The following is a 25,771-nucleotide window of genomic DNA, read 5'->3' as shown; positions in this document are numbered from 1 at the left end:
GCAACAGCACACCCTGTCTTTTCCCAGTTTCAACAGCAGTAGACAATGACTATTTGGATGGTCTACTTTGTGTCTACAGATAGTCATATCTCACAGAAATGCAATTACAATAATGGTCATGTCTCCCCAGAACATCTCCTCCTCACCGCTCTGTATCTTTCAATTTGCTTTGCCATGTCCCCGTGACATGACAATTCAATTTCCACTCACAATTTTGCCACCTGTTAAAGTTTGTGAGAGCTCATGTAGACATACTTATGGCTTATGCTCAGTGGAGCATCTTAGCTAGGAATGTGTAAGATGCTTTGGATATCTCCATCTGTGATAAATAATACCTGATACCTCTGCATGTTTAATTCTATCTAGGTATAGCTTATTATACTTCTTATTTGGTCTGGCTTGGGGAAACAGGAGCACGGAATTAATGAGGATGAGTGTGGATTAGCATCTGAAAATTGAAAGAATCCAATTCTTTCAATTTTGTGGTGTGTGGATTGTTGATTCTCCCAAGGGCACAATCTTTTACTCTTCAGCCTGAATCCTGTACCATGACCTTCATATAGCTCTTCTTTCAAGAAAGCTTAAACCCTCAAAGGAAATCTTAAATATCCAATGCAATGAAGGCAAGCTCACAGATGGATGTGCTTGCAAAGGTCTGCATACATCTTGTCTTGGACAAAAATTCACATAGTATTGGCAAAAACAGCATATGTCAATTATTTGAGGGCAAAGGTGAATTTGTTTTGATTAATACTGTGATATTTTTCTTTTCTAAAAATTGAGAGATTTTACAATTTTTCTTCATATTAATGAATCATAGAATGGCTCAGCTTGGAATGGACCTTAAAGCTCATCCAGTTCCAACCCCCTGCCAAGGGCAAGGACACCTTCCACTAGACCGCGTTGCTCAGAGTCCCATCCAACCTGGCCTTGATATAATGACCATAGGATTCCTTTTCAGACTAGATAGAGCTGAGGACAAACAAGGAAAGGGGAATGTGGTATTAAATGCAGGTCTTATGAAGTTCCCTTTTGTGTGAGCTTTGTGTAAATAGTACCTATAAATACTGTTAAGACAGAGAAATAGTTACCAGGGAACAACATGCCCAAAGGAGATGAAAGTTACACACTCAGGAGATGCTGTGGATGTCACAAGGATGTTCAAGTTCTGGGGACCAACATCCCTCTGCAGGAACTGAGAAACTCAAAACACCAAGAGTTGGCTGAATTGGTGCATAGGCGCTAACATACACGATTATCAATAGCATTTGACAGGGACTGCTTGCATGGACACGGATGTTTGAATTTGTGACTGAATCCATGAGTAAGCAACTGTGTTGTATGAACAGTGATCTGTTTTTAAAACAGCAACTTGATGCAGCTATTAATAACAGCTTAATGAATAAAGGCATTCTAATAAACAGTAGCTGTGATCTGTTTCTCCCTTCACATCAATACTCTATGGAGGGAAGGGAATTTAGGACACAGAGATGTGCAAAACACAAGCGAGGCAGGAACACAAGACCATGAAAATTAATGCCTAATTTATTGATGGTCAACTCCACTAGCATTGATTGTGGTTTTCAAGGTCTGACTGTAGGTCCTTGTGAGTAAATCTATTTATGAGACTAAAGCAGATTGTATTGAATATTTTGCTGAAGTTTGTCCTAAGAAAGAATTAGTTTTTATGATGATCTGGTGCTTCAAGTCTCCCTCTGTTCAGCAGTGACTCTCTCCTCTAACACCAGGACATATTAAAGAAGCCAGAGCTCTCAAAGTGCTTTTCTGTCCAAGACAGACCACCTGGAATTATGAGTGAATTAGTCTCTGTAATTCTACTCTTCTTTCAGTAAGGCTGAAATTGTTCTGCTGAGCACTGGCTGCCTACAGTTTTAAGAAATGATGACCTTGAAACTGTTAGGACACCACTGAAATGAATTCACTACAGTGGCTTTCACAGTTCTTTGAGCAAAACAATTCCTGGTCATTCTGGCAAGGACTTACTCTAAATTGTGGTTCCAGAAATGGAAGACATAAAAAAAATAAATCTAATAGACTAAAGCAGCTAGACAGAAATTTCTATTTACTCTTAAACATAACTGTATTGGGAAAGGGCTATACTGAGATTAATGCATTAACTTTTCATTTCTGAATTTGGTTTTGATGCCACTAGAGGACCAAGAATTATTTAACTCCAGCTGTTTTGATGTATCATTCGTGAACTGGATGACTATTGTTTGTACAGTAAGCAGGCAGCCACATAAAAATCATTCCTAAATGAATTCAGTGGAGTGCTCCTACTGGTAAAAGGTTTATCTCTTGAAAAATATAAAAAATTTACATGCTTTACTGAATTTGTAAGAGAACATGGTTCATGCAGAGAGTGGCTGGAGGTCAGGCTTTACATTTCAGACCTACACTACGAATCTTAAGAGGGTTTATATTGGCTCCAATTGTTCATTACTTTTTGCTGCGAGATGCAATCCCTGCTCCTGCTAAATCCACAGAACAAATCCAAACTGAAATCTTGATTAAAGCAGCCCAGTCAAATGTTTCTTGTTGCACTCTGAGTGGTCCTGGAAGGCAGTGGAAGCATGTTTGTCCCCTGGAGGGTGTCACAGAGCACATTGGTGGTGTCACCCAGAAGCTAGGAGGAATTACCCACGTCAGGCTCGATCCCTGCTGCTCCAACATATAGCAATGCACAACCAGCTCTAGGGTCTCAGGAACCATTTTCACCCCTTAGTTTAGGCTGTGCTGAGTGCACCAGTGAGTTAGAGACTCTCTGTCTCGTGGTCTGCTCAGTGTGACACATTACGAGTACTGATATCCATTGACATTCACTAAAACTGTCATAAATGAGCTTGTCCAGGTCCCGTATGACTGGAGTTGCACAGAAAAATTTACCAAGTGTTATTAGGTTGACACAACATTACCTTACTACTATTACTGCCCTACTGTTGTCACTGACATCGCTTAGCTAAGTGTTGCTGGTTGTATAATCCACACAAAAAGAGTTGAGTAACTGTGTGGACAAACTCAGGCACAAACAAAACTATGTTTCGCTGGGGACAAAACACGTGCACAGTTAAGACCCGCCCGGTGCTTGATGACTGCAGGAACCCCACCTGTGAGTTCACAGCCCAGGAGCTCCATTCTCAGCGTGCAGTGCCTCCTGCACACCTGAGGGTACAGCCGAATGTACTGGGACTTGATGGGTGGGGTGAAGGAGTTGGCGTAAGGGGTGTTGTTGTCCACATTCCCACGGAACACCTGTGACGAAACAGTACACTCACAAAAACATGCCAGGAGGATTGATGGACATTCAGTTAATTTTCATGTCTCAAAAGCATCTGTTTTGACTGCCCCTGCAAGCTTTTCCCAAATAGCAGCTGTTTCAGCATCTCTAGCACCCGATATAAGTTTTTAAGCAAAATGTCCTGCCTTTGAGTCACATCATGACGTCTTTGAACCAGGGCTTCTATTTTGTCAGTCCCAGAAGCTGAAGCTATTAATGCAACTAAATTATGCCTTTTTCTCTAATTAGTGTATAAATAGTCTCAATTCAATCTTTTTCACGGCTAGGCTTCTTGATTGAAAATTTGGGAAGGGCTCTACCCACGTTTGTTACAAGCGCATTGGTGGCTAAAAAAGCCAATACGAGACAGGCATGTCCGGTTGCAAAAGGCACAGTAGAAAGACTCCTTAGATGGTATATTCTGCAAGGCTCGATTCTTTCTGCGATGTCTTTTCTCCTCAAGGGTGATCCTGCGTGCTTTCTCAAAAGCATCAGCAGCGTTATAGATAGTGTGTCTCCAGACCTCCCGATTGGAGGCCAGAGTAGACGAGTTATGGTGGTCAATGTGGCCAAGGTTGAGATGTTGTTTCAGGGAGTCCTTGTATCTTTTCTTCGGGGCTACTCTCTTGCGGCAGCTGGTGGCAAGTTCACCATAAAGCAGGATCCTAGGGAGGTGGTGGTCCTTCATTCTGGAGACGTGCCCTGCCCATTGCAGCTGTGTTCTCAGCAACATGGCCTCAATACTTGTGATTGCTGCTTGTTCTAGAACAGATGTGTTAGTAACATAATCTGACCAGTGGATGTTTAAGAGTGTACGGAGGCAGCGTTGATGGAAGTGTTCTAGGAGATGCAGTGTACTTTCAATTCAATCTAGCCTGCAATTATTTACACTGATTGGCATTTATTTTTTTTCCCCTCTAGTTCAAGAACCTGATCCAGCTCCCACTGAAGTGACTGTAACCCTCTCACTGATCACAGGGGGAGCTGAATTAAACCTATCAACATTCTTCTATTCACTCCTCACTCTAACCAGATATCCTTGTACTGTGTTTTCTTCCCTCATTATATACCTCCTCACACAACATTTAATTTCCTAATAGAGAAGCTATGTCTAATGCTTCACAGTGTGTTAGTTCTATGTAAACTTACACAGTAAAGGTTTTTTTTTTACTCCTTTGTATGCACGACTCCATCAAAAATAATTGATAACTGTAAACTGTAAACACACACATCCCACTGGATGATACTGTTTGTGCAGCAGAGAGATTACCATTGATGAATGGGTTCTATGTTTTCAAGGGTTAACGCTAATCTGCCATTGTAATAAAACCAAATTGAAAACAGAGTAATGAGTAATTACTGGTAAACTAATTAAAATGAAAATCAGTTAAGTGTAATAAACAGGGTTATTCTAGCTTGGGGAAATAGTATTTATAAAACCATCAATTAAAGTATAAGAAATTCTTAGCAAACAGAAAATGCAAATTTGTTGATGCTACTTTTTTTTTAATTCAGAGAAAAATAATGATAATGAAACCTATATCATAATTCCAGGCAATTAGGCTTATGTAACACTTACACCTCATAATTCTAAAGGCAGCTAAGACATAAGAGATATTCAGATATAGATGACTTAATCTTACCATGTCTTCCTTTGTGCCTTTTACTCTGTACATTGTCCAAGAATTCCCATCATTACTGTATGCAATTTTATAAGATTTTACGTATTCTGGACTCCCAAGCCTCTTGGCACCTTGAGTTATAACTCCAGTGACTCGCATCTTCTTCTGCAGGTTTATCTGAAATAACAGTACATTTTTATCACTAAGCATCTGAGGGGCACAATTCTGATCCTTGATTCCTTTGATTCTTCTTTTCTTTCCTTTCTTAAATGACAGAAAAAAGCATAGCTGTAGCATTTAAATTGCTGCTTTTATACTTGCATTAACTCCTTTTATCTTTCAGTAATTTGATGCACAAATGCACACAATGAATGGAAAAAACTGAACCAAAAGCCTGGACTATGCTTATTTCATGTGTATGTGTACACATATATATACATATATTGTTGTTATACAGAATATTATTGGTGAATTACTGGGATATTGCTTATTTCTGGCATATAGGGTTACTGCTTTATATATTTCCTTCCTGAAAAGTAAATGCAATAAAGTGAATAGCAGGGACTCCCCCGGCCGTGCGTGTGTTTTGGGGCAGTCCCGGCCGGCGCAGGGACCCCCCCGGCCGTGCGCCCAAACACCTTAACCTCTTTATTATTTGCACTGTGGTCGGCAAAGACCCTTTGGCAATATAATCTAACCTCTATTAAGAATGTAAGATTACCAGACTTCAGTGTTTCAATAACTCACTGTGCACACAGTGGGAAACAGGAGGGAGTCTGGCTATTTCTCTGTTGCTTTTCTGAAATAGTTGGCTTTTGGTGTAGTTTTACCATAGCTCTTCCCATAAGAAATTAATAAACCTTCATAAACCTTCTGAATAACAATGCTTATTTTAGAGGTTTAGACCCATTGAGAGAGGAGAAGCTTCTTATTAAAGATCAGATTTTTTTACAGGATCTTTCCCACAAAGGCAAGGAAAGCTGAGGAACATTTTCAATTCCAGTGAGGAGAATGGACTCATGCCAGGGTTTTAGACAGGTATAAATTAGAAGAGATACATGACTTTTTACAGTCTTGGAAACCTTCTTTTCCTCAGTTACTGGTCTACCAGAGGGGAAAACAAACCCAAACAAATATGTTATATTTTTAAAAGGACAGCTACAGAGACTGTCAGTCCCATAATTACATTAAAAATGTATTTAACATGGCATAGTAAACAGTTAAAGATTTATGGAAGTCTCTTATGCATATTTCACTCTCTATATGGAATTTCAGAATATTAATAAATAGGCAAGTAGACCAATTTTTCATGTATTTACAAAATTGCTAATAATGAAATGAATACCATCTCCAAAAACAAATTAGAAAGCACATTCAAACAGAAACCAGCCATTGATTATTTGCTGACTGATAGTAACTTCACATTTCACTTAATGGGAAAAGGAAGGTATCATGCAAGACCAAATAAATTTTCTTTGATCCAATGATGCATTTAACTAATATTCTTTCAGCTTAACCACAAACTTTTCTTTTTCCAGGTGATAACCTTGGGGAGTTTTTTCGGATGAGAATTTATGGGGATTCTTTTCCCCCTTGTTTACCCACAAAGAGTAATTTTGTAATGAAACCATGGCTTTAACAACTGGATGATCTATTCCCACACTGACTCCTTTCCACACCCCAGTCTTCACATCCAATGCACAAGAAATAAACCACTGTACTTTAGAAGCAAAACGAGGACAAAAAAACCCCACCCAAAAGTAATCTGTCAAAGAGTTTCACATTGTAGAAAATGTGAAAAAAAAAAAAAGTCGCACTGAATGAAGGGAAGATTTGGCCAGATAATCATGAAAATGAAAGAATAAAAATCTAATTTTTATATAATCATTTAATATACATCCTGATAAACACACAAACAGAATCTTTCTTTTCAGAGGAGTTCTTGATCAGTACCCATCCTCTAAGTCACAAACTGACGTTTGCCTTTAAGCAATATTGAACTTGATATAACATAAGAAATAAAACCAGGATGACTTATTTTGCAATTACATCTATATATATATTGTCAATGTTTGCAGGAAAATCCCAGTGAAGGAGTTGTGTGAAATGCTTCCAAATACCTTTGCCTTGCTTATATAGAAGTCTCCACTAGACCAGTGTCATGTTCGTGGTAGCTCTGGTAGCTCCTTTCAGTGCATATGGATACACCAGGAATTAATTGTCCCTTTGGGTCTTCGGGTTCTTTTATGTGTTTTAAATTTTTCAAACCAGAGTGTAGCAAAAATTGCAATATTACAACTGTGGCAATGACTACAATGAAGCGGGTGATGAAATCTTTCTTACTCAGTGTACTTTAATAGGAAGCTGTGAAGAAATATTAACTAGCTCTTTTAGCAGTAAAAGCTTTTCCAAAAGTGTTTTCCTGTGGCCATTGTGAAGAAAAACAGTTCAGAAAGCTCTGCTTTGTGGACTTGGATCTGGATAGAAAGTCATATATTTTAATTACATGGGTGACTGTGTTTTAAAACAAAGAGGTGAAAGTCACCACGACAAGAATAAGAGCTTAACATATCTTTTCAGAAAAGGTAATAGCTTATTTACTTATAAAGGATTCTTTATCATTACCTAAATGAACAGGACAAAAATCAAGGATGATAGAAGATCAATAGTGTTTTGAGAGGTTTACCCCAGTAATTCAGGCAGTAATGCACAGTGAAGACATTGTAAGAAGAAGATACTTGCGTAGACATTTGAAGAATCTACTTAAAGAAAATAAAAAAGAAAGAAAAAAAAGAGTCTGATCACTTTTATCAGCCCTACTTAAATTTAGGCTTATTTTGAGAGCAATGAATTCGAACTTGACACTTGACCTCTGTTCACGGACCCCTGCTCAGCAACAGCTCAGAGGAGTCTCCTGAATCCAGTAACTTCCAAGGGACCTAATTCACCCAACAGTGCAGGGTGTGCCCAAGAACTGGGGAGTAAAATCAACTCCCATTAATTAATAAGTCCCTGAAATTTCTTCTAATATTCTTCCTTTCAGCCAGCCCAATCCTCCCAACTCAGTGATTAGACAACTTTGACGATCCCAGCAGATTACAGAGTCATGGCCTTTCCCAAAAGGAGGAGAAAAAGTAACCAGTGAGCCATGTTTACTGCTCTCAGCACTGATTCTATAGGATTAATTATCTATTAGCCAGTTTTCAATGGTATACTAATGTTTTTGACTGCAATGCACCATTTTCAAAGGCAATTCAGAGCCAGTCCTGCAAATCTGCATTTGTGTGTGCAGCTCGACTTGTAGCTGGGACTAAATGTGAGGGCTTGTTTTCTCTAAAGAGTCCAAAGGGCTCCACAAAACAAAGACCATGAATAACTTCTCAGTGTGCTTAACAAACCTTAGAACTGTAGAAAAAAAAGACTAAATTCACTGTCATAATATGTGAATGAAACAGAACAGCAGAGATTAGGGACAGCGCAGGTGGAAGGTGTTCATCTCCCTCTTCAATTTGTGATCAAATATCAGTATATTCAGTTTGCAGAAGCCATATACTTGACAAAAAAGATAAAAAAACACCCTATCTATATGATCTATATGATTACATAATGGAGAGAAGAGGGATGAAAAGACAGAGTGCCTCTAGGAAGACACCCTGTCTGATGTTCCTGTGCAGAATACATAACCATGTTCCCCTCATTTGTTATCACACTGTTAGCAACAACACCACTAACACTTCACATGAAACAGGTTTGTCTAAAGTAATCCTTAAGAGCAAGTTTGCCAGAAATGCTCAAATTAAAACCTTCATGAAATCTTGGGTCTTTGAGACTTAAAATGTAGTTTTACATTCATAAACAGAAATGCATTTTATGGAGAACTAGGGTGTTTACCTGTTTCAGTTATGAGATAGAATAGCATTCCCATAAATAATTCTTCATCTTTTCTAGCAAAAAGTAAATATATTTTTACTGCTACTCACGTTACTCATATAAAAGTAAGGCTGAATAAGAAATCAAGGTTATACTGCCATTAAAACAACCTTTCCCTGATAATCTCATCAGTTTTTGAAGGATTGAAGTTTAATTTTTTTGTCTACTTTTTTTTTAAAGTCATAATTCTGAAAAGGCTAGATAGAAAGCATCCATGGAAGCATTTTGTGTCGAAATATAGGGACACTTGCCAATAGAAATGTTTGTAATAAACTCAGGAAAGGAACAACCTGAGAAAATTCCTTCAATACTGGGAAATTCAGTGTGTCTTAAAGCTCCCTCCCATGCTTCCTTTTCAGTCTCCAAGCTCTGGAGCCCCTGAACAGGGCTGAATGTTGCTGTTTCTTCCTAATGCCACGTTAGGAGATGCAGAGTTGGACTCGTATGTGATGAGGAGTGGGGAGGTAGCAGCAGGTCACTTACTATTAACTCCCCTGTTGCAAAGTCCTGCTGACACCCGAGCACAAGGTATTCATCTATCTTGCCTGTTTGTGGCTTTTTGATACTCTCCTAATCAGCACTGTCAGCAGAGCTGCTCTGGATTTAGTTGAGGGCATTAATGCAGTCAGTACAGTGGCAGTGATACATGTTTTAACTAGAGCCCAGCTCAGCTAACACAGCGATTTATCCATGGTAGCACCACAGCTGTTGCTGACATGCTGGAAGAAGGACAGTTACATGGAGAAAAGCCAACATGTTTTACCTTTCAATATTCACATTGCAATGTAAAGTATTGACTTCTAAAAGTGTAGGAGAACTAACACGATCATTTGCTACAAATAATAATTCCTAACGTGACTGTGGAATTGTACCTGAGGAAAAACAAATAAATACTTTAATATATATTTACTTTATATAAATACTTTACTGTGTGTATTTATAATATATATACTTAATATATAAATACTTTAAAGAAAAGTTTCTGACCCCAAACCATTTTCTCTCATTTACATGGATGTGGGTCCAGCAAAATCTTTTCATAACTTTGCTATTAAATCCTCTACAAACTGATCCTCCTGATGGTGTTGTTTTCAGTCTGTCACACCTCAAGGTAACAACAAACATTCTCACAGCTTTACTGTACTCAACCACATCTCAGCCCCAGTCAACCCCCTAAAAACCAGTCATCAGCTTTGCCATCTTCGATAAGACTTATTTAAATACTTCAAATTAGGGATGCTGAAACAGAGATGCAAATTGACCCACTAATTTAATTTGCCTCCCTGTGAAAAGATCAGAGTATAGGTTAAACCCTGCTTGTATGGAAAAGAAAAATACAAAGCTTTTTGGCCCATGCAATGCTAATGTGGAGGAACATATGTTATGGGAATTATCAAAAAACACCTATTTCATTTCACTTTTGTTGAGAACTTTCAATTTATGCCTCAGAGAGCTTACATAATTAGACAGAATAAAAACTGCTTAGTCTGTTCCTTCTTACTATTAAGCCATTATTTTAGTCCCAAAGGTAGTTGTTATGAATGCAATTAACCAGATGACATGAATTATTCAAACACTGGCATGTTGAGACTGTCATCTCAAGAAGAGGCCCATAATCAATCTCTTGTCTTTCAGAGGTTTATAGCCCTGCAATATTTCATCTTATTTACAGGGTATTGATTACATTAGTATTAACTATCTGAAATTTAAGGTCAGCTAAGAAATACCAAGGTTGTTTATTGCTATTATTAGTTTCTTCATATACTTTGAACTTATAAATACTCTTCTTGTCTTTGGCATGCTAATGTCTCCTGGAAAGAATTTTGCAAGAATGTCTATAATACTTCTTAAAGAATCAGTCCAAGAACATGTAAATAAGAATATCTGAAAATATCTGTATGTATTTCCCCTTGTAAAATAGCTTTGATCAATAGGATTTAGAAGAGAGGATGTCAGACTCAGGTCTCAGAAACAAACAGATACTTTTCTTTTAACGCTACACGAAACCCCCCTTCTTCAGGGAAAAGAAGTGAATTCATAAGGTACAATATTAAAATCACAATGAAAATATACTTAGAGAAATTTCTAGTTGTGCAATAATTTTAAATATCAGAGGTACCTTCTCTAACATACATTCCATCTACTTTTATGGCACTTTGCAGATGTGTTCTGCTAACAACTCTGGTGACAAATATGAGCTTCTCTCAAAGCTAAAATGGACAATTGAAAAAACTTCAAAGTCTGATTTCACTGGGCTTCGTCTAGGTCCTATGGAAGATCTTAGACCAAGAAATCATAGAATTATAGAATTATTAATGTTTGAAAAGACATCCAATGTATTGATTAAATGAATAATAACTATCTGAAATCTAAGCTTAGCTAGGAAACACCAATGTCGTTTATTGCTATTATTAGTTTCTTCATATACTTTGAACTTGTGAATACTCTTCCTACCTCCGGAATGCTAGTGTCTTCTGGAAAGAACTTCCTCAAAATGTCTAGAAAACTTCTAAAAGAGTTGGTTCCTCTTAAAGAATCTTAAAGAATAGGTCCCCTCTGAACCTCCTTTTCCTCAGGCTGAACACCTCCAGGTCCCTCAGGTAAGTAAGCAGATGGTAAGTAAGGAGGAAATGTGCCAGAAAATGACGAGTCTGTTGCACGGATGAAGAAATTATCTGCTTTAGTTTTGAAGGATGGGGGCTAAAGCAAAAACTGAAATAGCAGGGAACATGCAGGAGTTCAGAGTTCCCTGTCCATGTAAGATCCCTACTGTGAGACAGCATTGCACATTTCCAGCTTATCTCAACACAGTGGGAAACTAAAGCTGCTTAGTTCCTCTACCAGAATAAAATCAGCAAGTGATAATAGCGCTCCCCAAAGGTACACAACCTGTATTAAAATACGCAACTTTACTCCCTTTTTTCCATGGTCAAAGTCATCCTAATGAATGTTTACCTATTTAAAATTGTCTTTTCCAGTGAGCCTGGCCACCACAGCAGCCTATTATCCTTGCCCATGCCACCCTTTTGCTTTTCCCATAGATCTGCAAGAGCCTTTTCTAGTCACTGTTGGGTTTTTTGTTGTCAGTTTATAGAGGATAAAAAGCACATTGAAGTTGCAGATGTAATTAGTACTTCTGACTGAGATGGGAATGCTACACATAATTAGGACTGTTAAGACTGTGCCCACAACACAACAAAATTTGTGGGAGAAAGACAAGTGGCAAAGAAGGAGTGTATGAAAACAATCCTTCCCACATATATTGCCATCTTTGAGAAAAATCTGTAAGTTGCTATGAGACTGTTTGTGCAGGGGGAGAGGCCAAGGTTTGAGACAGATACAAGAGGAGTGAAGAGTTAGATCAGTAAGCACACAGGGGACAGATGGCTTTGTGATGGATTAAAAGATTATGGCACTCAAACAACTTCTCCATCCTCAGATGTTACAGAACACAAAAGGTTGGCTCAAATGATATCTTCTGAACCTTGTGAAAGTACTTGGCTGAGTATTTGTTGAATAATGACAAACACACTCATAAAATATTTTTCATTGTCTTTTGAAATTAAGAATTAAAAGACAAAAGAAATTAATTTCTCTATCTATTGTCTATAACTAAAAGTTACCCTTCCATGAGACTTCCCTTATTTCTCTATGCATTTTTCCTCAAAATTCCTTCTACAGAAATTGACAGGGAAAACATTAGACTGAAAACATCAAACATTTCTTGGTTTTGTGATAGACAATTTTTGAAAAATCTCTCTGAAAGACTCAAGGCTTGAACAATGTCTTTTTTTCTTAACTACTCATGGAAGAAGAATGTTCTAAGAGCGCAAGACCAAAATATATTCCTATTTTTACTCCGTAGAACTGATGATTGACTGAAATTAGGTGGTCTTTGAGATGACAAACACATGCTGTCATTTCCAGGGGAGGCCAAGAGCATGAGTTTACTTCAGCAGAGAAGGACCTGGGGGTCCTGGTAGACAACCAGCTGTCCCTGTCCAGCCACATGTCCTTGTGGCTAAGAAGGTCAGTGGGATGCTGGGGTGCATTGGGAAGAGGATCTCCAGCAGGTCAGGGGTGACTTTGCTGGAGCAGGGAGGTGGTCCCTTCAAGCCTGACCCATTCTGGGATTCTGTATATAGATGTCTTTGTACCACATTAAAAAAAAAATCCTAATATAATTTAACTTTTTCTTGAACTTTTGTTTCCTGAACCTTAGCTGTAATGAAGTAGCTTGAAACAGCATTTTTCTAGAAGTCAAGTCTAGCAGGAGAGTAACTAAGAGTGAGGATCCTTTACTCTCTCAGTTTTGAAAGTGAGTGTTTAGAAGATGACCTGTTTGACTATCATATATCAGCATGGTATCGTCTTTCAGATTTAGATCCTGTCCCCAAAACAGGGGGACTGTGATCCTCATACATTACCACCACATATATGCTCGGGCATCTCTTTTTACTGGTGCAAGAAACCAGGGGGAGACACATTTGATCGTTTCAGTGAGTTACCACTTTCTGGTTTGATTGTTTTTAATATCAGGATGTCAAATGTGGAAAAAAAAATATTTAGCTAAAATGGATGGTGCCACAGATGCAGGAAATAATGTGTTTAAAGGTCCTGTTGCTTCAGCCCTTCATCCACATTACAGAGAGTAATTAAGGAGAGCTGGCACACAGGCTGACAGAGCATGTGATGGATGTGTTCACAACAGCATCAAATCTCGGTTGCCATGGGGATGCTGACTCTGAGCTGACGGATTTTGTGTACCTGAAACCTCAATCAAAAGTTGTTTGAATATGTCTGTGCGTGGGTGTTTGTGTGTACGAGGAATGAAACTGGGAGATACGATATGAAATAGATATCAAGATATAGGACTCCAGGGAGTTTATGGATGATTACACTAAGAAATAGGTTCCCAGTCCTTCTTTGAGTACATAAATTATATTTTTGGCCTGTAAGCTAAATGTGCAGATGTTGAGAGCAGACATTGGTATTGAGTTCAGTGAAGTTACTGAATTTATGGCAGGCTTTGGTTAGCTGATCACCTCTTCTAATTCCTGGAGTTCAAAGGTGGGATGGTTTTGAGAGAAGTCAACTGCACTTGCATTATTAGTTTCTGTTCTCCACTGTCAAGGGCTTTCAGGAACTTACTGCCACTCTTCAGTATCCTCCAAGGAAATTCTTCAACGATATTAAGTCAAATATTGGAGTATTGACAAAAAACTTTTCACAGTTTTTTCAGCGTTTAACTTAGTAGGTGAAGTCTTCCTGTGTGGTGGCCATCACCCTACACAATGACTCTGAGATTGTGTGTCATAAGGTTCACTGGCCACATTATACCAAGATTAGAGCTATATTAAGTAATATTAAACATTTAAGCTGTGACAACAGGTATTTTTGGAGGCTGATACAATATTACTCGTGAATGCAGAAATGAACTTCGACAAAATGAATGGTTTGACAGATGGCAGTTTGCTTAGAGTTCTCATCAAAAGATGTCTGAATGAATGTTCTGCAAGATCTCTGTATATTTTTGGTTTTATCATTTCATTAGCAAATAGTTATCACCTGGTGTATACTTGCTCTTTGGAAGCTCTTGATGAAGAAGCTGTTAATCTTTTTGTCCTTGTCTTTTTTTTGTAGAAAAAAACACCCACTACTTTATGGCTTCCTGCTTGGGGGTAACAATGATGGAACTTAGAAAGTTTCTATTACAAGTACTTTTTTTTTTTTTTGTGTTACACTACTTATGATTAGGTTTGTGATGTTCATAGTCACAGATCTAATTATACCATGGGACTGCAAGCCCCAAAAATTGTGAGGCTGAGCACCAGAGGTGGAATTGAAACCAAAAGAGGTGCAGAGACAGTTGTGTAAAATCCAAAATAAGACAGAATAAAAATATAAATCCTACCTACCAGAAATAATACTCCAGTATATTTAGGCTTTTTTAAAAAAAGCGTTGACAGTAATTACGTCAAAAAACAAAAAACAAAAAACAAACCAACTAAACAAAAAAAGCAAAAAACACACAAACAATAACAACAAAACATTAAATGAAGTAATTCTAATAGGTAGAAGTTTTGGAAATATTTTGCCCTGAAGCTGTTGGGGTAGATTCCTTTCCATCCTAGATCACCTGTTTTTATTAACAATCTCTGCAGGAAGACTATTTACTCATAATTTCAAGAAGTATAGTGAAAAATTTTATTAAAACTGTGAAAAGTTATTGAAAAAAGCAAAAAATATTATTTACAACAGGTGCAATGAGGAGGTAAAAGCAAATGAACACAATGTGTTTTATTTTGGAATGGAATACTAATATATTGAAATTACCAATTAGAAGTTAGACACCTTTTTGATCAAACTATTGTATCTCAGAATATAAAGTTTCATCTGAACCTCAGCACATAGTTTTAGAAAAGCCATTTAGGTAATAAATAAGAAAAAGGCAAGAATTAGAATGCTCTTTTCATATATTCCAAAAAAGACTTCTAGTTTTTCCCTTTCGAAATTACATTTGACTTTTAAAAACTGACCCCGGAAAAGAACAAAAATATGAAATAAACCTGGAAAGGGATAGATTCTTGGAAGAAGAAAAACCCTAAGCTCAATTATTTTGGATATTATTGTATTCAATAAGAACTAGAGGAAAAAAGCTAACTACTCAACCTGAACCAACTTTACTTCCCATTTTTTGATTCTGCAACCAAACTGAGCAGTCCAGCTGTTTTGTAAATGAGTTCTTCTACTTATCAAAATAATAAAATAAATGTTTGAATATTTTATTTAAAAACCCATTCATAACCACACCAATATGCCTAGAGAAAGAGTTTATGCTATTTTAATGAAAGACAACAAAATAGATTTCTTATTATTCTATTTAATAACTAACATTTGTATCCAACAATCTCCCGCAACAGTTCAGGTGTTCAATCACATCTCCTACACAATGGCAGGGTACACTGTAGTAAGTATATTTTCTTAATATTCTCTAAATGTAGAGTGTACTCAAATCTGCTTTTGGTGGCTGTGGGTTAACACCTTGTAAAAACAATTTCCATGTCCAAAAGACCACAAAATACTTAAAAAGAAGAGGTGGTAGTCTCTTAAAAAAAACAAAACAAACAAAAAACCCCACCCTATAGGCACCCTATAGGATCCTCTTCATAATTTATGACGTTGGATATGATACAGACATAACAGAATCAACAATCCTGACCATGGAGATATCTATTCTGATTCATACTGCCTTAAATTTAAAAAAAAAAAAAAAAAAAAAGATGCATGCAAGGAATAAGTAGAGATGAAGTGAAATCAGGCTAAAACAAATCAACATATTTTAAAGCCACAAATGCAAAAGGAGAAAAGAGAAAAGAGAAAATGTTGTTTTTAAAAAAAGAGTTCACAAAAAAGACTCATTACTGGACAAGGTAAAGTGACCATTTTGGTTATTTTTCAAGAGAAAGTAATGAAAAATAAAAGCATGGGATTTTAATACCACTAAGAAAGTGGTAAGCAGTACACAGGTGCTGTTTTATCCCAGCCAACTTGTGAGGAGAAACAGAGGCCAGCAGAACTTTAAAAGGCAGGTATGACTGACTTTAACTTGCTTTAAAAAAAAAAAAGGACATTGACCCTTTAAATCACAAGCCAGTTACAAGCATTGTAGTGCCATTACTAATTACATGCTGAGAGTGTAAATTTAAAATGGAAATTTCAATTTTCAGTTCATCAGGAGGATGATGGAAATGAAGTTGCCTACTAATTAGTTCATGCGTATCAGACACCTGAAAGACTAGAGCAAAAAAACTATACACTCATTACAAGTGAGTTATAAGCAAAGCACTCAAACCTTTTATTTGCCAGGCTGCATATAAATAAAGAAATTAAATGATAAAGGCAAAAATAGCTACAGACCTGCACATAATCATACTTTGCTTGACTTTGCCAATTACACAGCTTCCACTAGAATTTATCTAGCATTGGAAACTACAAGAGGTGGAACAGGTTATTGCTTCAGGTTCACTAAGCTAAATGTTCATTTACATTTCCCAAAAACAGAGTTTCTGGTTTTGAAATTTTCCCACTTTATCTCTACCAAACATTCACACCATTTTTCATGCTTTCCTCTGGACCAGCTTCTTTGTCACTGGGAGCAGCACGGAGAAGATTCCATGTGCAGGCTACTCACAGTAGGGTCTGGGGAGGAGCTGGTGACAGGCTAAAGTAAAAATTCAAATAGGTTCTTGTCAGAGGTCTTTTCTCCCTCCAGATCAGAAGGAAGGTAGCTGGAAATTTAGCCCAAATCAAGAGCAGACTGACTATTTTGCAACCCTCCACAAACGTTGATGAAGTGTGTCCCTGACCACCACAGAACCTGTGCAAAAACAAGTTGCAGGATTTTTGCTTCTCCTCTTCCCTCAACACAAACTGTTCATCCACATAAGGGTCGGGCAGTTTTTGTCTCTTAGAGCTCATTTTATGCTTGAAGAACAGTACTCTGATGTAAAGAATTACTATGCAGTGCATAAAGTGTGAGTGTGTGGAGCTCTGTACCCTTGCCAAATCAAAACAGGGTTCCTGCAGAACACTAAAAACCACTTTTTTCCCTACAAGTATAATTCCCCTAAAAATTCCATATTTTATGGTCCCAGGTGTTTTAAAGAGAAAAGTTTTCAAAAATGGAAAGAAAGAAATCCTATTAAGATTTAAAGATCTCTTCTGACATTACAGAGTACTTTTAATTTTGCTGTGAACTAAAAAAAAAAAAAATAAAAAAAGAGAAAAAATATTTGGCAAGTTTTGTGAAAATTATAGACCAAATTTATTATGCAAGAAAAGTGAGAAGAAAAAGAAGGAACTGCTTGTTGCTTAGAATACATTAATCATATCACTTAACACTTCTAGAAAATCCTTACACACTATGGTTGTCAAAATTACAGAATAACCTGTATGGGATAGGAATTACTTAGATTTGATCCATAAACTCCAAAGAAAAAGAACAAATTGTTCAGATCTGATGCCATGGGTTGAGATTTATATACACATTTTCTCCATCAGTCCAATGTTCCTCCCGGGTAAGAGGAAAGGGAAGATTTTGCTGGGAGCAAAGCCCAAGGCAGACCCAAGTCTGGTTTGGGTACACACCTGCACAGGGGTCTGAGAGCTGCCTCCGATGTGGGTTGCGGCTTTGACAAGTGCAAACATCAGTAGAAGCATGAGACCATCAGGCATGCCCATCCAGTTCATCTCCCAGAAAAAGATGTGTCTAGGGGTCAAGTGCTAAATGATTTTGAATTTTTTTCCCCAGCTCATTTAATAAAGCCCACACTCTAAAGAAGCCCAAAAGGTACTGCAATGCTGACTTTTTCATTATCTATTAAAGTTACATTAGCTTTCTGTTTCTGAGGAAATAATTCTGTCCGAGTCCCTTAGCCTTACTCTTTCCAGTTCTTTTTCAATGTATAAATTTTAGACTTCCTAATAACCCCTCTGGTCTTTATGGATGAAAGCTAACTTAAGATACATTGAAGGGCCTTTGTCTTTTCACTCTGCAATAAATAACAAACAGTAACACTGGCTTCGTTTTCCAGAACTGACAAAATTCAGCACTCTCACCACCCCAGTTCCAGAAAACTCCATCAAGCAGCACTTTGTGTCTGCTCTCCAAATGAGAAAAATGAACAAGTAATCCCTTGTGCTTTTTCCCCAGATAATTTGGGAGTCACTCAGGAAAAATCACAAGTGGTAGTCAGGACAAAAACTTGAATATGACAAATATTATGATATGCTCACAAAGGTAACTTGGAGTACAGTGTGTCTGTCACACCTGAGGGACATTATGGACAGTTCAACTTAGTGCTGGCAGATAAGATGCTCAAACACCATGTTTAGCTAAATCCTGTGTTCACTGGAAGGGAAACATCCTCTTCACCTATTGACTACCCTGATTATTGCAAAAGATTTTCCCTTAAGTATCTAACTTACTAACCTTTATTAACCAACAGCTGAAATTGCCAAAGCTTAGACCAATTCATATATCATGAAAACCTCATAAGAGCAAAGAGCTACAGCAATCACTAGATAATCATTATCTTCATTAAAATACTGCCACAGGACTTCATAATCACTGCTTCCACTGAAATAATTTGTTGGGCACAGAGAAATCCAGTTCACAATGAGGGCACTGCCATTTGAATCATTCCAGCAATAACACCCTTGAGTGGGAATGAGAAAATCTGTATTTTTGGCCCCATGGATGTGGCTGAACTAACAGCTGTTCCAGCCTTAATTAAAACACTTCTTGTTACTTCCATCACGATGCACAATACTTAACCTGTGTGCCCAGAGCAGCTCAGCAGAGAGGACCAGGTCTTCCTGCAGGCTCTGGTACAGCCAAAACCACATTAAAGCTCTCCAGAAAGATGCCCACAGAAGGCTGCACATGTCAAAACATCTCCACCACGAGATATTGCTGTGATGTGCTTCTAAGGACCCAACTACGAAATGTAACATCTGTGGAAAGCAGCTTCTTTGAAAACAGCCTTTATAAATCTGCTTTCCACAGTTTAGAGCCACAAAGGAACATATGCACATTTTTAAATAAAAAGATTTGTGCATTTGAAAAATCAAGATTATCACTGTTTTTCAACTAAACAGTCCCTTTTAGCCTAGGCTATTTTTCTGACAGTGAATAAGAATCTAGCTGTTCATTAACCACTTGTCTTCATCAGTTTCTTAAGTGATACTGGCAATTGAATCAAGGAGATTTTTTTCCCCCTCAGCTCCATCTGTTACCTGAATCCATGGCCATCTGTCATTCTCTGCAGCAGTCCAGGCATTCACAAGACCCTTCTTATTAAGCCGTGCATAGTATGGGTACCATTTCTGGAGGCCAAAAAGAGCTCGATGGGTGGATGATGCAGTGATTTGTTGGTTTGACACAATCCCTCCTTCTATCCCTAGTGGGCCAGAGCATCCTGCAAATGCAACAGGAGAAAAAAAATGAATGCAACTCAAATGATCAACTCTTCTGAGCCCCAAGTGGCTGTAATTACAACAGCATACAAATAGATCCAAAAAGTCATGCCAAATACAACTTAGAAGGAATTTAAAATACTCAACTAGCATCTTGTTTTTGTAGAAATTAAAAAAAAAAAGGTAAAAAATACTTCCAGTAATTAACTATTCTCCTTGTAAAATAATGTAATGGATTAAGCTTTTAGTTTGCTCTGTCTGAAGAGTTGAGAGTTTGAGTTTTATGGACACAATGAAAAAAAAAAACAATCCTCTGATTCAAATATTGAAATGATTGATAAAAGCATATTTAAAATTCTGCAATTACTGCCAAGTTCCATATGGTTGCTCTTGCCCCAGAGGTTAGCATTTAGCCAACATACCACAAATTGTTATTGCTGGTTTTTTTTAGAAATAGGAAACTAGACACATTATTGTTCAGTTACACCAAAAATATTTAATGGTCTTATACATTTAATCAGCAACCACTAAGTGTGTACTTGACTGTAATGTCCCAGTGTTCATAATTTCATGTGTGGTATTCATCATTAATTTATTCACCAGAAATACTTGCAGACATAATGTTTTAGAAAATCAAGATAATTCTGCTAACATTGTTTTCTGAAGCCCCTCCATTTGAGTACAGGAAGAAAAACACTCAGCTATTGTGAACAATCCAAACTGAGAAAATGTTGAAAATTCATTTTATACAAATTTATTGGCAGTCTATCCACTATTCAACACCCCCAACCAGTTCGAAGTAAATGAGATTTTTCTTTACTCAATTCCAATGCAGAATCTAAAGAGAAGGTAAATTCAGGAATTATTCTGGCAGCCACTAATTGTCTGTTGGCCAAAAGATCATCTGCTTTGTGGGTCTACTGCACTTTGGCAATTTTTGGTACCACAGGACAGACGTTTACTCACATTTCCGATTTTCTCAGGAACCTTGCAATGTTTCACCTCAAGCAGTACCCAAGAATGAACTCTGAAATGCCCATGTGGGGAGAAAGTCACAAATAATTTAATTCCTCATTAATTTAAAGGCACAGAGAAGAAAAAGTGACTGTTGGAATTTGCTCCTCTTGCCAGGGAGACAGTGCAGGGAGGTACTGGTAGCACAGTCCCCAGGTACTGTGTGTCACTGGTGATGGAGAAAAATATAAACTAAACTGAGGTTTTAAGGTGATTGTGGAGAAAGTGCCATGAACAAGCACTTACTGGTGCTTTGAAAAAAGGTAAACCAAACCTCCCATAAGGGTGGGGTTCAGAGTGTGATCCTTCCATCCTTCAAAACCTGGATAAAACTTCCAGGATATCCTTAAATGAAATCCTGGCCCCACTGAAATTAACGACTGACTTGCACCACACGATGATTTTACACATGTTTTTAACACTCCATGAAGCTGGGCTAGAATCTACTCTTCTTTATCAGCCAACAATAAAGGCTTTGCATCCAGCACTTGATAACGGTGCTCAGAACACGACAACACACAGCTCTCTCCCATTGCTGTGCCAGGCGTGCAGTAGTGCCACAAGAAAACAAATCCTTTGTCACCAGCACAGGCAGGCTCAATATAGAATGTATTCAAAAAGCCCGCATGTTTGAAAATTGTCGTTCTTTATTGTGTTTTCATCATGCTGTTACTTAAGAATTGAAAAACCTATTCCAAGTCTTAGCTCTGGCTCTGAAATATTTCCATTGAAGCAGAATAAAATTCTTTGGTATATGAACTGCTATATCTGCTCGCAAGCCAGAGGTAAACAACTTTAGTTTTTTAAAGAAAGTGCATATCTTCAAAAGTTTCTTATATTTACTTATTAAAATACCTTTGCTATTTCATAATGGAAAAGAAATGCACACAGATGTGTCTGTGTGTATGTGCAACTCACAGCGCACACAGGATACACGTATGAAATTAACCACCCTTAACATCTGCAGTCATAGACTGATAATTATTAAAAAATAGAGATGTGAGAAAGCAGGAGAGAGGTCTCTAAGGGGACATTAAAAAGGAGACGTTGAAGGTGTGTGTCATAGTTTGAGATTGCCTCCCCTAGAAGCCAGGGGGCCTAGAGGTGATTGTGTGCCAGGGCAGTTTTCCCTGGAGGGTCAATCACTGCTCGTCTTGTCCGCTCCTGCTGAAAAATCATATATACACAACCAGCGGAAGTTGTTGGCAATCAGTCTGTCTGGCTGCTGTTGTGTCTGCTGCTGTGTGAGTGCGGGTGTGAGAAGGCCAGGGGTGGCAGGGCCCCCTTCTTTCCCCCTCCGAGGGGAAGGGGGGCCCTGCGGCCCACAGCCCTGGCTAAGCCAGAGTTGGAGGCAGCATTAGAATGAGTGTGTGTTTGTGAGGGACGAGACTCACAAACAGCTGGTAAGTGGAAGAGAGAGAGAGGCAGGCCTTGCAGCTAAGCCCTCTTTCCCCCCCCCCTTTTGCAGTTAGGCTGTAGAGGGGGGCTTCTTTTTTCCCTCTCACTATAAAGTGGAGGAGAGGCTTGGCATTGGAACGGAGCCAAAGTGGACGGGCTGAATACAGCTCGGTGCCAGGGAGATAACCCCAGGCGAAATTGGAGATGGACCAGAGAAAGGCCCGGAGGATGTCCTTGCAGTGATTTAAATGCAGGACAGCCGAAAACTCGGAGGAGGAATGAAGATTCCAAGACGCGTATGTTTGATAAGCTGAACTAAACTACAGCAGCACGGAACTGAGGTAAGAGAGAGAGAGAGAATCACACAGCAGAGATGGCACGGAACCAAGGAGAAAGGACTCAGAGCTATCTTCTTGGACTTCATGAGAAAGAAAGGACTTCAGCAAACAGCTGGGGGTTGTTGGGGGGAGCGTTCAGGTTCCCCGAACACTCCCACGAGAGAAAGACTGGTTACCTATCAGCCTGAAGGGCTTTTCCTGGACTAAATTGAAGGAGAAGCTTAAAAGGACTGATAGAAATGTATAATATTATATATATAGTTGCTTTTAGCTTGTACAGTATTTATTGTGTAGAATAAATGCATATACTTCCCCTTTCCCATATAGAAGCCTCTTGCCTGAAAATTTCTCTTCCATGTTGAGATAAAATTGTGGGAAGGGGTGGGGGAAGCCTGGAAATTAGATTTTGGATTTTTGTGGTGGCTCAAACCACCACGATATGTTAGGTGTTCGGTGTGTTAGTTAGTACATCTCTTGTTTGAGATGCATTAAAAGTTTTTTGAAACGTGTAAGATCCTTACAAGAGAAAGTTGAATTTTCCTTTCAAAATCGAAGGTAGTTTAATTACCAAGTACAGCACTTAACTCTTATTTTGACCATATATGCTCAGAAGTGTTTATCTTCCTTATCATTAAGAGGATTATTCCTGAAATCCAAAGCAAATCTCTACCTCCAGTGAATAGGTACTTTGTTGTACAAGCTCCCTATTTTCATTGCAGCTGCAATCATGGTTTGTCACGTTTGTCACTTTTTCAGTGTGAGTTAAACACAAAATTTATCACTCTTAAAAGTTACAACCACCACATTAGAGATATTGTGGTGTTCAGTTCAGGCATTACAACATGTGATGTGTAGGAAGTACAAGACTGGATAATAATTTCTAAACAATATTATAATTATAAGTACATTTCTTAAATCATCAGAACTTTTTGGTATTTTTTAAATTTATTCAACAGCCAGGACTTCAGCAGAAGTTTCATTAGGATACTGTGAGTAAGCTCTACTACTGTTATGCCTACCTCTTTAGGTCTTTATTTTAATCAGATAGTATTCAACAAGAAAATCTTTCAATTTATTTTATTTTATCAGTTAAAATGAAATATTGAACGCATTTTTGGATAGTCAAATACCACAGCAAATGGACTTCTTTTAGCCATATGCTCAATAATTTCTTCCAAATACTCCACTAGATTAGCAAGTCATTCTCTAATGGGGCTGCTTCTCTTTAAATTCACAAGAAATTCACCTCTCCTGAAAACTCTCAGGTGAATGACCTATCTCTGGTTCCATCAAACATGTTTTATCTATAAAGGACTGGTTACAGACTAGTTTCTGCATAAGATATTAAATTTCAGACACAAACAATACTTTTCTTCAAGTTGAGATGTCAGTTATTTCTTTAAGTTTTTAAGAGCCATTGGTCACTAACAATGAAGAAAACAAGCAATGACAGCTTTTTCAGATTGTTTCTTTTTTAAGGAAAACTGAGATGCATATTTTAAACAAGTACAGGCTGGATTATATTTTATTGTTATACCCCTGTTTCTATTAAATCCATAGTTCATTTAACAAAAATCATGACAGCTTGAGAAATAATAGTATCACTACAGCGTGCAATTTAGACTGATCAACATTAGTTACTAAATAAAAAAGCCCATTTTTATTAGTTAATGCTGACACATTGGGGTATGACAATACACTTGATGCAAGAAAGATAAAAAAAATAAATTAAAAAGCAATAAAAAGCTGCCTGACAGGTTCATGATACAGATTCACAAGGAAGATTTTGTCGTCTGGAACTGTTGTTTTAGTGTCATTAAAAAGCAAGATACTAACTCATGTAATACTGGTTTTAATCCTACAGTGACTGTTATGCACTAAATAAAACCCCTTTAAGGCTTCTCCTGTTCTCATCAAACACAAACCTATATCCATAAAACCTCACTGTCCATGGAGGTAACAGAATACAAAGATACCAACAGCTAAGTGAATGTGAGTGGATCCAGGGAATGATGGGAAAAGCTAATAACATGGGAAAAGTTAATAACATAGGAAAAGCGAATCTTCCCAGTTCTCCAAAGATTCCCCACCAACTCACATGAAGACAGCAATGGTTATAAACCTGCCTTGAAGGATTCTTATACAATCTCAAACTTAATTAGGTCTAGAAACATTATGTACTGTTTGGCACTACAAATCAATTGATTTTTTTAATCCAGATTTCACTTGTAGGCTGAGAGTATGGGAATCAAACAGCTCCCCAGACAGAGGATGAGTTCTGTGCTTCCACCCTTATCTCTGACAACAATAAATCCCTCCAGTTGAACAATAATGTTGGGAAAAAAAGGAAGAAACAAAAGATGACAGTCAGCTTACTGCGTTTTACATTGATATCTCCTCAGGACAAAATTGAAATAGGGAAATAAGTCATTGCATCTCCCTCTTTATTGTGAAAAGACAAACCCTTTTATGATAAAGAGTTACTACAGTAAGAGATAATTAGCAGAAAGTGCAGCGTAAACATGAGTATGTTTAATTTGAACTTTTACATTTATGTCGGTCCACAAATTAAGCAAAATCTCCAATTGGTTTAAAAATTGCTTGAAAATGTGAGGATTATGCCTCTGCAAACAGAATGAAAAGACTTCTTGTTACTGATGGCGAAAGATGCCTGATTTTGCAGCAAGAATATATTGCTTTTCATTCCCTCAGTTGGTCTGCCTCTAGCTAATATCACCAAAACAAACAGATGCAAAATTGAAGGCAGGTGGAAAACAAATCTTCTTTAGGCATCTGCAATCATGCCTTCTGTGCTGGTTTAAAAGTTAACCAGCAAGACAAAATGAACTCAATTCAAAAGAGAGATTTATAAGTCAGAATAACAATTTATTAAAATAATGCAATAAGTACAATTATACAGACAGACAATTGGTTTTAATCCACAAAACCCAAATGTACAAACCCAGCACCCTGGGGTATGAACAAAAGTGGTGTACCTTGGCCCACCCCCCGAGTCCAAAGCAAAGGGAGAGGGAATAAACCTGCTGGTGGGAGAGCTGCTGCAGTCTGGTCAGAAGTGGTGATTGCAGTCCAGTCGAGGGTGGTGGTCTCAGCCTGGTTGGGAGCAGCGGTGGTCTGCTGTACATATACACATATGTACAATGAAACATTACGGACCATTCTCACTCAAA

At 37.9% G+C, this 25,771-nt stretch overlaps 1 protein-coding gene across 3 annotated transcripts in view; it reads right to left on the bottom strand.

The window, feature by feature from the left end:
* Positions 1-25,771, bottom strand: part of EDIL3 (EGF like repeats and discoidin domains 3) — a 240,073-nt gene that overhangs the window by 49,527 nt on the left and 164,775 nt on the right. For all 3 annotated transcript variants that reach the window (XM_027709380.1, XM_027709382.1, XM_027709381.1), the window contains 3 exons: positions 19,651-19,832; positions 4,942-5,097; positions 3,129-3,273 (listed from right to left, as the gene is read on the bottom strand). In XM_027709380.1, the coding sequence (XP_027565181.1) occupies positions 3,129-3,273; positions 4,942-5,097; positions 19,651-19,832 (483 nt within the window). The remainder of the gene's footprint in view (positions 1-3,128; positions 3,274-4,941; positions 5,098-19,650; positions 19,833-25,771) is intronic.

This window comes from Neopelma chrysocephalum, unplaced genomic scaffold, assembly GCF_003984885.1.
Source record: "Neopelma chrysocephalum unplaced genomic scaffold, ASM398488v2 Primary Assembly neopelma1_96773, whole genome shotgun sequence".
Classification (NCBI taxonomy): domain Eukaryota; kingdom Metazoa; phylum Chordata; class Aves; order Passeriformes; family Pipridae; genus Neopelma; species Neopelma chrysocephalum.
This window is presented reverse-complemented; position numbering and strand designations above follow the sequence as displayed.